We start from the raw sequence: 11,882 nt of genomic DNA, 5'->3' as shown, positions 1-11,882 counted from the left end.
GTATGATTTACTAAATCTTTAAATAAAGTTTTAACTTGTTTGCATACTTTTATTTTGTTGAACATTCCTTTGCTGAGAGCAAATATAATTAAAGCCATATTAAAGCCATAATTAAAAGCCATATTTTCTTCAACTTCAAAACATGGTAAAAAAAAAATGTTTTCTAAGAGCTTTAGGTTGACAACAGCCACAGATATACAACATATGTATACATCGAGCCTGTTTAAATTAATTATAAAGACAGACATTTTTATTTCTTTAGCCATATTCTTTCAGACAAAACAAAATAGATATCCAATGACGTGCCAACTGAAGTGAGTGTCACACAGTGAGAAATATGTTGGGGGTTTACAATTGGCCGACGAGGAAGGTGGAAACGGTCACAGACACACAAGTTCACAGAGTGTTTCCACAACAGTCCGGTTCTTCACTCGGTAACCACGGTAACACTTGAGTAGAGTTCAGAGGGAACCCGTGTCCTTGGTGTTCTCCGGAGCTTCAGTTGTTGCCTGTGTTCTAGAGTGTTCTAGATTCTTCAGTTGTTGCCTGTGTTCTGGGTGTTCTAGAGTCTTCAGTTGTTGCCCGTGTTCTAGAGTGTTCAGTTGTTGCCCGTGTTCTAGAGTGTTCTAGAACCTTCAGTTGTTCTAGAGTCTTCAGTTGTTGCCTGTGTTCTGGGTGTTCTAGAGTGTTCAGTTGTTGCCTGTGTTCTGAGTGTTCTAGAGTGTTCAGTTGTTGCCTGTGTTCTGGGTGTTCTCCAGGATCTCCTTGTAGAGCCAGCTCTGGTGGAACTCCTGGGACTCCTCCATCAGCTCAAACAGCTGCTTGTACTCTTCGGGGTACACCTGGCCCGTCAGCACGTCCGCAAACAGACCCATCTGCCCCAGCATCTTAGCCCCGCTGCCTGGACTCCAGGACCTGGGAGAAAAACACACAGATACGTCACATTTACATTTAGTCATTTAGCAGACGCTGTTATCCAAAGCCACTTACAAGGAAACACACACACACACACACACACACACACGTTTTACAGACCCCAGTGCCTGAACACCCTTAGAGCAAGCACACACACACACACACACACGTTTTACAGACCCCAGTGCCTGAACACCCTTAGAGCACACACACACACACACACACACACACACACACACACACACACACACACACACTTTAAAGAGCCCAGTGCCTGAACCCCGAGCAAGCACAACAGAGGGAAGTTAAAGCTCCCTGTTAATCAGGAAGAAACCTCAAGCAGAACCGCAGCACATAAGGGGGGGCCCATCTGGTTGAGGCCGGCCCGGTGAAGAGAAGGAGAGAGGGAAGAGCAAAAGGGCAGACTCTGTACAAATGTGTGTGTGTGTGTACAGACAGATGTACAGACAGATGTGTGTGTGTGTGTGTGTACTCACTCGAGTCTCGCCACCAGGCTGGCCTTCCTCTTGGCCAGACACTGTTTGACCATCATCACCATGGTGCCACCGTTATGAGGCGTGAGGCTGGAGGTGAAGAAGTCCTCTCGGGGGGTCATCCTCACCAGGCACAGGTGGTCATTGGGCAGCTGCAACACAAACAGGACAGGAAGAGACACCCTGTGAGAAACCACTCCTCCTAAACACAACCTATCTGCTGAGAAATCCTTTGAGATGAGGCTGATCTTATATACTCATTCACAGGATATCGGACAAATATGTGTTTGAAATTCACAGGATATCTGGCAAACGTGTGTGTGTGTTTGAGTAGAAACATACAGTGCTTGTTGTGTGTGTGTTAATAGAATAGGATAGAATAGAAATAGTAATAGAAACAGTCAGTGCTTCTTGTGTGTGTGTGATAATAGAATAGAATAGTATAGAAACGTACAGTGCTTGTTGTGTGTGTGTTAATAGAATAGAATAGAAATAGAAACAGTCAGTGCTTCTTGTGTTAATATAATATAAATATAAACATACAGTGCTTGTTGTGTGTGTGTAAAAATAGAAATAGTAATAAAAACATACAGTGCTTGTTGTGTGTGTGTAAAAATAGAAATAGTAATAAAAACATACAGTGCTTGTTGTGTGTGTGTAAAAATAGAAATAGTAATAAAAACATACAGTGCTTGTTGTGTGTGTGTAAAAATAGAAATAGTAATAAAAACATACAGTGCTTGTTGTGTGTGTGTAAAAATAGAAATAGTAATAAAAACATACAGTGCTTGTTGTGTGTGTGTAAAAATAGAAATAGTAATAAAAACATACCGTGCTTGTTGTGTGTGTGTAAAAATAGAAATAGTAATAAAAACATACCGTGCTTGTTGTGTGTGTGTGATAATAGTATAGATATAGAAACATACCGTGCTTCTTGGGATGGCCAATCCTCCGTGCTTGGAGGTGGTCACAAATGAGGCCCAGGGTTCCTGTAGGTTCCAAATCAGATATAGAAAAACATGATATTAGATACCTCCAATTAAACTATTAAATCAACACATCTAAAAAACACACACACAACCCGTGGCGAAATCACTGTTGAACCGCAAGACCATTCACAGTCCATCAAGTGGCAAGTAAAAATATTCAGGAAGTGAATGGGTCACTTGGACGGCCTTTGAAGTGGCCTCCATCCTCTTCTCTAGTTATACCCCAAACAGCCCCCATTCAGCTAACCTTCACACAGTGGTGCTACTCATAGGCGGAGATCCGGGGGGGGGGGGGGGGGGGGACGTGTCCCCCCTACCATAAAGTTGTCTCCCCCAACAGTCATTGTAAATACAATTCTACCCAGACTCTTTTTGATACCTAAAAAAATGCGTCCGGCAGGGATTCTAAAATCAGCAGAGGATTTTGCTCTGACGGACATTTGTGTTCCTCTGGTTTTTTAAGAACGAGTTATTACGTCCCTGCATGTGAAAAAGATGGCAACACTCCGTTGCGGGGGGCAATTTTCCTGTGTCCCCCCCAAGGAATTACTCTCTGAAATGTAATCGTATTGTCCCCCTACACCGCAATGGGATCTCCGCCCCTGGTGCTACTCCTCCTCACCTGGTGCTACTCCTCCTCACCTGGTGCTACTCCTCCTCACCTGGTGCTACTCCTCCTCACCTGGTGCTACTCCTCCTCACCTGGTGCTACTCCTCCTCACCTGGTGCTACTCCTCCTCACCTGCTGCTACTCCTCCTCACCTGGTGCTACTCCTCCTCACCTGGTGCTATTCCTCCTCACCTGGTGCTACTCCTCCTCACTTGGTGCTACTCCTCCTCACCTTATGCAGCAGCTGGATGTCACAGGTCATCTGCCACAGGACCGTCAGGGCCTGGTAGTTCCTGTTGTCTCGGGGCTTGGCAGTGAGTTTCTGTGAGGGAAACAGTTTATTTGATCAAGATTACTTCTTCAAACACAAACACGTCGGCAGGATTGGCAGTGAGTTTCTGTGAGAGAAACAGTTTATTTGATTAAGATGACTTCTTCAAACACAAACACGTCGGCAGGCTTGGCAGTGAGTTTCTGTGAGACAAACAGTTTATTTGATTAAGATTACTTCTTCAAACACAAACACGTCAGCAGGCTTGGCAGTGAGTTTCTGTGAGACAAACAGTTTATTTGGTCAAGATGACTTCTTCAAACACAAACACATCGGCCTCGGCTAGCTAGCTGTGTGGTTAGGATCAATCCCAAACCCCAAACCCCAACCCGAAGGTGACCATTTTTTTACGTGGCGTCTCAACTCACCGTGTACTCCTTCTCGCTCATGAACATGAGGAGCTCGACGCGGCCGTAGCGGTAGACAGAGAGGCGTTCACACAGGGCGTACACCAGCTTCCACAACATGTTCTTCTCATTCCTCTGGGAGAACATTCCCACCACCTTCACCGGAACGTCTGGAACACAATTGATTTATTACTTACTATTTATTACACACTATTTATTTATTTATTACTTACTATTTCTTTTTTTGTGATCTAATTGTTTTGTTTCATTTCATTCCATTATCATTGTTTATTCAGGGCGAATTGACTGAGCACAGGACTCTTTTGCAGCAATGCCCTGACTGAGGCTACAGAATACAGAAGAACAATAAATAAATAAACCACAACAAAACAGACAAAATAAATAAACAAAACACATTAAAAAACTGGAATATGTTTTAAGTCCATGTCATTTATTTACGTGATTAAGATTCTTAAATTTAACAGATAAGGGGTGATGACATTTTAAATGTTGTCACAGTACACTGAATGTGATTTCAAATTGAGTGCGGACTGATGAGAATAAGCAGCGGCTCACCTGCAGTCCAGGGCACCTCCGAGATGCCCAGATCAGTGAAGAGCTTCTCCGTGTACATGGCTGGAGGCCTCATGGTGCCCTGGCCAATGGGGTCCAGCTTAAAGAAGTCGCAGTGCACCACCTCCAGCTGACCGTCCAGTCTGCTCTCCAGCTCCTTTAAATCAGGCAAGAGCTACATTACATCTCATTACATCTCATTACAACTCAGCCACCAACCCTTTAAATCCAGCAAGTGCTTCATTACATCTCATTACATCTCATTACATCTCAGCCACCAACCCTTTAAATCCAGCAAGTGCTACATTACATCTCATTACAACTCATTACATCTCAGCCACCAACCCTTCAAATCCAGCAAGAGCTACATTACATCTCATTACATCTCAGCCATTTCAACTTCAACTATCAGCCGTTTCATACTGAATGTGTCACTTAGTACTGGAATCAGTGTCATTAAAGATTAAGAATATTTAAATGTAGGCACGTTCATGGGACTGAAATCTGAGCACTCAATATCACAGGCTCCAGTCTACAATTAGTAAGGGTCAGTACATGATCAGTCGAGGATCAGCTAGCAGAGTAGAACAGTGTATTTACATTCACTGAATTAGAATCTCAGATCACGCATAATAAATCCAGACAAGACAGTAGGTATTTACATGCAGATCTGGTAGGAAGATCTTGTCGCTCTCCAGGGCAACGACCCTCTGCGCTCCCCGGTTTAACAGCGCTCGTGTCAGTACCCCAGGACCTGAGATAGGGTATAGGAGGGTCAGTTGCAGTATCACATAATACACAGCCAACCATAGGCATGGGCTTTGTGTGAGATATAATAATAATAATAATAATTAATTTTATTTTTAACGCACTTTTCATTCAAAAGAATCTCAGAGTGCGTACATGTTAGAAACTAACTATAATAATACAATAACATAACAAATGTGTTGTTAACATAAGCATAATAGAAAACTTAGTGGTGCTAGATTTAACACAAGGCCAGAAATGCCTTCCTGAATACATTTTTTTTAAGTCCAGCGTCTGCGCTGCCCTTAGGTGGTCAGTGAGGGACGGGAGTGATGCAGACACATCATACAAATCTCAAAGTGCTACATATACATATAAAACAACAACAATGAACATTAATTAGCAGAAAGCTTTTGAAAAAGGACTTTTTTTTTAAACGTCAGTAGACTGTGGGGCCCTGAGATGGTCCGGGAGGGCATTCCACAGCCTTGGGGCAGCAGAGGAGAAATGCCCGGTCACCCATGGTGCAGAGCTTGGTTCTGGTGGCATATGGGAGTGATGCAGACACTTACCTGGATTACACTCAAATATGATAGCCTTTCCGTCCTCTATGTCGCTTGACAAGTGGTCGGTCACCAGTCTAGCGAGTGCCGGCTCCACAATGAACCGTCTCATCGTTTTACACTGCTGAGCTTTGTGAGTGTTCACGTACACGTCGTCCAGGTCCAGGAAGTCGTCGTGCCTGCTGTGCGGTCGGTACTGCGGTTTCAGAGACGCGGCGACCGCGGAGAGGTTTCTCTGTGCGAGCCCCGAGGACGGCGAGATTAGCTCCCCTTTCCCCGGGATGCTCGGGGTCTTCCGCTGGGCCGAGGAGAACGGCTCCAGCGAGTCGGTCCGGTTGGAGGTAACGATTGTTCTTGTTTGGCACACATACTGCGCCACCGCGGGCCTGGGCCTGGGCCATGCGGGTCCACAAAGTCCCTTTACCGTCAGGACGAAAATCCTGCATCCACCACAGGAGGCCATTTCCGATGAACCGTGTGCCCACCTGCAAAGGGGATCAGAATTGACGTTAATGAATGGCTGCTACAGAAACCACAGCCCGTCACTGTACTGAGTGATCACCCAATACATTTAATATATAATATTACTCGAATTATATTTACTGCATAACTAAAGTGAGACGTGAGAGATGTTTTGGTGCTGGTTTATCTATACGAAAGATGTATGGGCGCCGCCATCTATGAAGACTTTTTTGCAGCGCTCATGTTGTTCCAAACATCAGCGAACTAGGCAAAGCGAGCTGGCGTTAACGTTCTACCTAGCAACGAATGGCGTTTACCGTGTATATGAAATGCAAAGTAGTTCGTTTTAAGAGTAAGTACCATGTAACATCATCAGCCAACGGTACGTTTTCCAGTCGGCAAGGTCATGTTTACATTTGTCCTGTAGTCAAAACTCACGTGTATGCAGTGACAACGTTATATCACACAAGTTTTTTTCAGACCCTGACATCTTTGCCAGATTTAGGTTTCAAAAATGATGCACACTTCGCTTCCAGACTGTGTATGTTGCGTTTTTACATGTAAAGCATCCCAGTCCACACAGAGAGATTTAGAAATCAACTCGTTCTTTACTAGTTAGCTAGCTAAAAAATAGCTTCCCAGCTATGCTAGCAGGCGTTTTCAGACACTTCGCAGTAGAGCCTCAAACGCTAGCTAAGCTAACAAGCTAACTGAAGGTTGTCAGCTAACTGGCCAGCAGCTAGTTGGCAACAGTGACCAACGACAGGCATGAAGTATGAAGTTGGCTACCAACTACAAAAAAATACGTGCAAAAAACTTACTGTAAAGGGTTTTAGGAACCAGGGAACTTAATCGACGGCATCATTCCCCGAGGCTGTCAGTGACATTGACCAAGCGTGGTGGTAGTCCTCTTTTCGCAATCGTTTTTGTAACAGGTCCCAAACCTCTACGTCATCACTACGCGACAAAACACTGTGGTTCCTGGTTGTGGTCTTGATTTCATACAACATAGACATATTCCATGTCTCAGCAAAATTATGGGAGATGCACATGCAGATATAGTTTGGGAGCCGTTGCTTACCGGAAATAACGACGCAAATAAGCTCGACTCGGACGAAGAGGATGTTGTGTTTGAAAGAAGGGAAAGCGATACAACTCACAGCAATACTTCAGTAAAACTCTCGTACGCAGAGTCAATTGAAGAAGCGGGGTTCGGGCTGTTTCATGGCCTTCTACTTGTGATATGTGGCTGGGCAAACGCCAGTGATGCGGTGGAAATACTCTGTGTGTCATTTCTGCTGCCCACAGCCCGGTGCGATCTAAATCTGAACTCCTCGGACATGGGTATTCTCATGGCCAGCCTTTTTCTTGGTATGATGATCGGCGGCTATACATGGGGCTACCTTGCCGACAGAAGGGGACGTCAGAAAGTCCTTGTAACCTCTCTTACGGTCAACGGTATTTTCGGTGCTCTCGCCAGTCTGGCGACCAGATTTTGGCTTTTTCTGCTCATGCGGTTCATCAGTGGCTTTGGGGTAGGTGGATCGATCCCAGTCATTTTCTCCTATTTCTCGGAGTTTCAGCCGCGGCGCAGAAGAGGTGCGATGATCAGTGCCTTGGCCACCTTCTGGATGGCAGGAAACATCTTGGCAGCAGGACTGGCCTGGTTGGTCATACCGAGCACATCGCTCAGGTTTCAGCTGGGAGGACTGGACTTCCAGAGCTGGAGGCTGTTCATGGTCCTCTGCGCCATTCCAAGTCTGTCGTCTGCACTGGTGTTCAAACTCGCCATGCCAGAGAGCCCCAAGTTCCTCATTGAGACTGGCCAGCACACAGAAGCCTTACGAGTGTTTAGGAAGATGTTTATCCTGAACCACAGAGGCAGTTTGAAGCCGTTCCCGATGGCTGGTTTACTTCACAGCCTGGAGGACAGGCAGGAAACTGCCTCAGCAGTCAGCAGAGAGGTGAAATCTCACAGACTGGCCGGCTTCTTCAGGAGGGTAACAGACCCCATACGACAAATATTCAACGGAACCCTGGCGTCGAGGAGCACAGCTCTTACGATCATATTCTACTGCATCTCCTTCGGGTACTACGGGTTGTGGATGTGGTTCCCTGAACTGTTTAAGAGAACCGAAGACGGAGGATCCCCATGTGCCAACGTGTCCCGCTCCCGCAGCGAAAGCAACGAGGACTGCTACCCGGTCAAAACCGCCGTGTACATGGAGGGCTTCCTCACGGCTCTCGCCAGTCTCCCTGGCAACATCTTCACCATCTTCATGATGGACAGGATCGGGGGGAAGGTGTTGCTCTCCTCCAGTCTCCTGGTTTCGAGCCTCAGTGTGTTCTTCATCTGGGAGGTGACCACTAAGACTCAGAGCCTGATCATGTGCTGTGTGTTCAGCGGCGTGTCGGTCATCTCCTGGAACGCTCTGGATGTCATCGGCACTGAACTTTACCCCACGCAGCTACGCTCGTCCGCGCTCGGCTTCTTCACTGGCGTGGGCAGGGTGGGAGCGATCATGGGAAATGTAGTTTTTGGACAGCTAGTGGACACCAACTGTGCAGTGCCCATCCTGTGCGTCTCGCTACTCCTGCTGACCAGCGGACTCGTGGCCTTACGGCTGCCAAGGACTAAACAAGCCGAGCTCACCTGAGGGTGAACATACCTGAGCGAACTCACCTGAGGGACAGACTGGGAAAGAAACTGAACACACACCTGAGAGAGAGAGTGAGTGAGAGAGTGAGAGAGAGAGAGAGAGTGAGTGACAGAAAGAGTGAGTGAGAGAGAGAGAGAGAGGGAGAGAGAGAGAGAGAGAGAGAGAGAGGGAGAGGGAGAGGGAGAGAGAGAATGAGAGAGGGAGAGAGGGAGGAAGAGCGAGAGTGAGAGTGAGAGTGAGAATGAGAGTGAGAATGAGAGTGAGAGTGAGAGTGAGAGAGGGAGAGGGAGAGGGAGAGTGAGAGTGAGAGTGAGAATGAGACAGGGAGAAAGAGAGAGAGAACCCCCACCAGCAGACATGGCCTGAGACGTAGAAAGAGCCTAGAATCATCCAGCCTATCTGCTGCCTATACCCCAGCAGTGTTGCCAAGACGATAAGACGCGCAGTAGAAATGCTGAGTAGAATTGCTGAGTAGAAATGCTGTTGGTCCACTGGCCTTCTAACTAATGCATAAGTGCAATTTTCCAAAGATTGTTTTTGTTCATCAATTTTGTTGTAAATATTACTGGCTTTATATATATATATATGACCAATATTTTGAGATTTCTTTTTTTTACATTAAGAATTATATATACTGAACATTCACAAGTGGTTTAAGGCCAAATAAACACATAGAACTGCACAACTCCTTGAAAGGTCCGATATGCTCAAACAGCTGTGACGGAAGATGACATTATAATGTTGTTCACTGAATTATTTCCATTTCCATTCCAAGAAATTCAAAATACAATCACACATGTACATTGAAAATATATCAAAATGATGTAAAAACATTCCTAAGTAGTAAATTACACTAAATGAGTGGCTTAATTTAAATGTGAAGTATATTAATATGCTTAAGTAATATGGATGTATGCTACTTTTGTGCCAACAAATCAAATATTAAATTATTTCTGAAGCAAATTTGACTACAGAGACCTGCATCCCCACATACTGTGTGAAGAATATTTATCACGTATGTTGCATTGATATTAATATGTCCAGAAATATACGCCTCATATGTTAATTAGTTAATATTAATAATATTATATATAATATAATATGTATGGTATGTAAGTACTAGCAATCATGATGTAGGTTAAACATCTCAAAGTAGATGACAGCATCCCTTGATCAGGAACGTTTACATTCCTGGATCCCATTGAAAAAAATGTAGATATCTGAATCACATATCTCGATTAATGTGGTTTTATTTCCCTAAGCTATACATTACGTTTAAATTATAGTGTATCTATGCCATGGGAGGACTGTTGAAAGTCTTTGCCTGCTTTTTAATGTAACGCTATGCTACAACTTCACATATTTTGAGGTATGGTTTTATAGGCAACTCATTTTAGTACCATCCTCAAATTCATTTTGATAGCATATGGTCATAAGAAGGACAGATAAACACCTGTGTCTTCCCCACTAGCCTTCTAGGATATGCCCTATGTAGTTCTGTGGACCGGGCTGGAACACCCTGCAAAAATGGAAGAAAAGCTTTCACACTCATGACGTTGCCAGCTATACTGCTAAAAGACTTCAGTTACCATGTTGGCACGCTTCTATCAGTGCCAGCTGGGCTGATGGTGGTGTTTGCAAGGTTGTTGCAAGCCTTTTAGGTAGTTAGCTTACTAGTTTTGCAACAGAACTCCGTATTGCTGCCACCACACTTTTGCTGCCACCATACTTTGTGGGCGTGGCCTCTTTTGCGTCTCCACAGTTCTTCGTTTTATCTGCGCTGCCATATATATGCGCATAAAGCATCGAGTACTAGTCAAATCTTAATTTCTTAATGAAGTATTAGAGGATAATCGTAATATTTCATTTTTAACGTTTCGTGATTTTTTTTATAAATACATATTGCACATTGATAGAAATGTTCATCTTGTGCTGAAGTACTATGCGCTATTAAGTTCATCTCTGGTGTTCTTGAATCAGAGAGAACGCTGTAGGTCTCATGCTGTCAAAGCTCTTGCTAAGCGTGGAAGGTTTGAAAGTTAGCACATGATATGGCGCTTAAAATTGAACGCTTTGCCTGTCCAGGTAAAGGGAATGGTTTGCGGGCTGTGCTGAAAGTAAGGGCCGGCGAACTTCTGTTCAAAGCCAGTCCCTTAGCGTGCTGCATTTCAAAGAAACGCCTGACTACTGCCTGCCACAACTGTTTTAAAACAACTGTATCAAGGTAGGCTATGTTGATAAATACACACTTCCGAATGCAGCAGACACGAACCGACTACAACCCAGAACCTCGCACACCTTACACCCATTGATTACCTCTGGTAGCCTACGCCGGTTTCTAAAGTTTGTCTTTGTCCTCGAGAGATACAATACTTTACATGGCCTCCCTAGCCTTTTGCAACAGTAAGAAATAATAACATGATAGGGTATTTAAGTTAGTCACTGATATAATGCTACAAATAAAGGTTAAGTATAGAATACAGATTTGTTATCCGTCACTGCTAAGAAAGGAAATACGGACAACCTCAGTATACTGTGATGGATACGCACCCTCGAGTTACACTTAAGCCTGACTACTTTGACCACTAGAGGGTGCAATTGCTCTATTTTGTAGCTGCATAGACATAATGGAAGAAATAACCTCAATCTTTTTATTTGGCTGCATTAGACAGGGTGCCGTTCTTTTATACCAAATACTAAATCATGATAACGCATTGTTATGTTGTTATGACACGGAAGAGCACAGCAACCCCTTCACTAAGATGTATAATTTCTGCTGTCTTAAATTGGCAATATGCCTAACTGTGCAGATTATGTGAAATAAATACCAACTGCTGATATAGCCTAGTCTGGCACCATCTGACTTTATTTTTCCTGGTCTGATTGATGCCCTCTCTTATTTAAAATGTCAGTGTCTCTATAAATGATAGCTTTGCTGGAATCTAGAAACATCTTTGAAATGTTCCTAAATGGTCTGCTGTTGGCTGATGACGGATCCCTCTGATTGTGCTGCCGCTGTGTTTTTGTGTGTGGTTCTGTTTGTGATTCTGTGTGTGGTTCTGTGTGCGGTTCTTTGCGGCCTCAGGGCCCATGTCTGTTCTGTGTGTGGTGGTGTGTGTGGTTCTTTGCGGTCTCAGGGCCTATGTCTGTTCTGTGTGTGGGTCTGTGTGTGGGTCTGTGTGTGGGGGCGG

The 11,882-nt window shown here is 44.5% G+C and overlaps 2 protein-coding genes across 2 annotated transcripts; one reads left to right on the top strand and one right to left on the bottom strand.

Moving 5' to 3' along the window:
- Nucleotides 1-28: 28 nt before the first annotated feature.
- tfb2m (transcription factor B2, mitochondrial) lies at nt 29-6,988 on the bottom strand. The gene is made up of 9 exons (XM_080850019.1): nt 6,853-6,988; nt 5,579-6,054; nt 4,922-5,013; nt 4,263-4,416; nt 3,708-3,856; nt 3,241-3,330; nt 2,336-2,398; nt 1,413-1,561; nt 29-915 (listed from the first exon to the last, which is right to left on the bottom strand). The coding sequence occupies exons 2-9, from the start codon at nt 6,030-6,032 to the stop codon at nt 726-728; spliced, it is 1,341 nt and encodes a 446-aa protein (XP_080706145.1). The 5' UTR covers nt 6,033-6,054; nt 6,853-6,988; the 3' UTR covers nt 29-725.
- Nucleotides 6,989-7,068: 80 nt separating this feature from the next.
- sv2 (synaptic vesicle glycoprotein 2) lies at nt 7,069-8,688 on the top strand (the record flags this gene model as incomplete). Its single annotated transcript, XM_080850801.1, has 1 exon — nt 7,069-8,688. One exon carries the CDS (start codon nt 7,069-7,071, stop codon nt 8,686-8,688), a length of 1,620 nt encoding a protein of 539 aa, XP_080706927.1.
- Nucleotides 8,689-11,882: the final 3,194 nt, after the last annotated feature.

The sequence above is a fragment of the Sprattus sprattus genome (genome assembly GCF_963457725.1).
Source record: "Sprattus sprattus genome assembly, chromosome: 13".
In the NCBI taxonomy this organism is placed as follows: domain Eukaryota; kingdom Metazoa; phylum Chordata; class Actinopteri; order Clupeiformes; family Clupeidae; genus Sprattus; species Sprattus sprattus.
The sequence above is the reverse complement of the archived record's forward strand: the minus strand, read 5'-3'. Positions and strand labels throughout refer to the sequence as shown.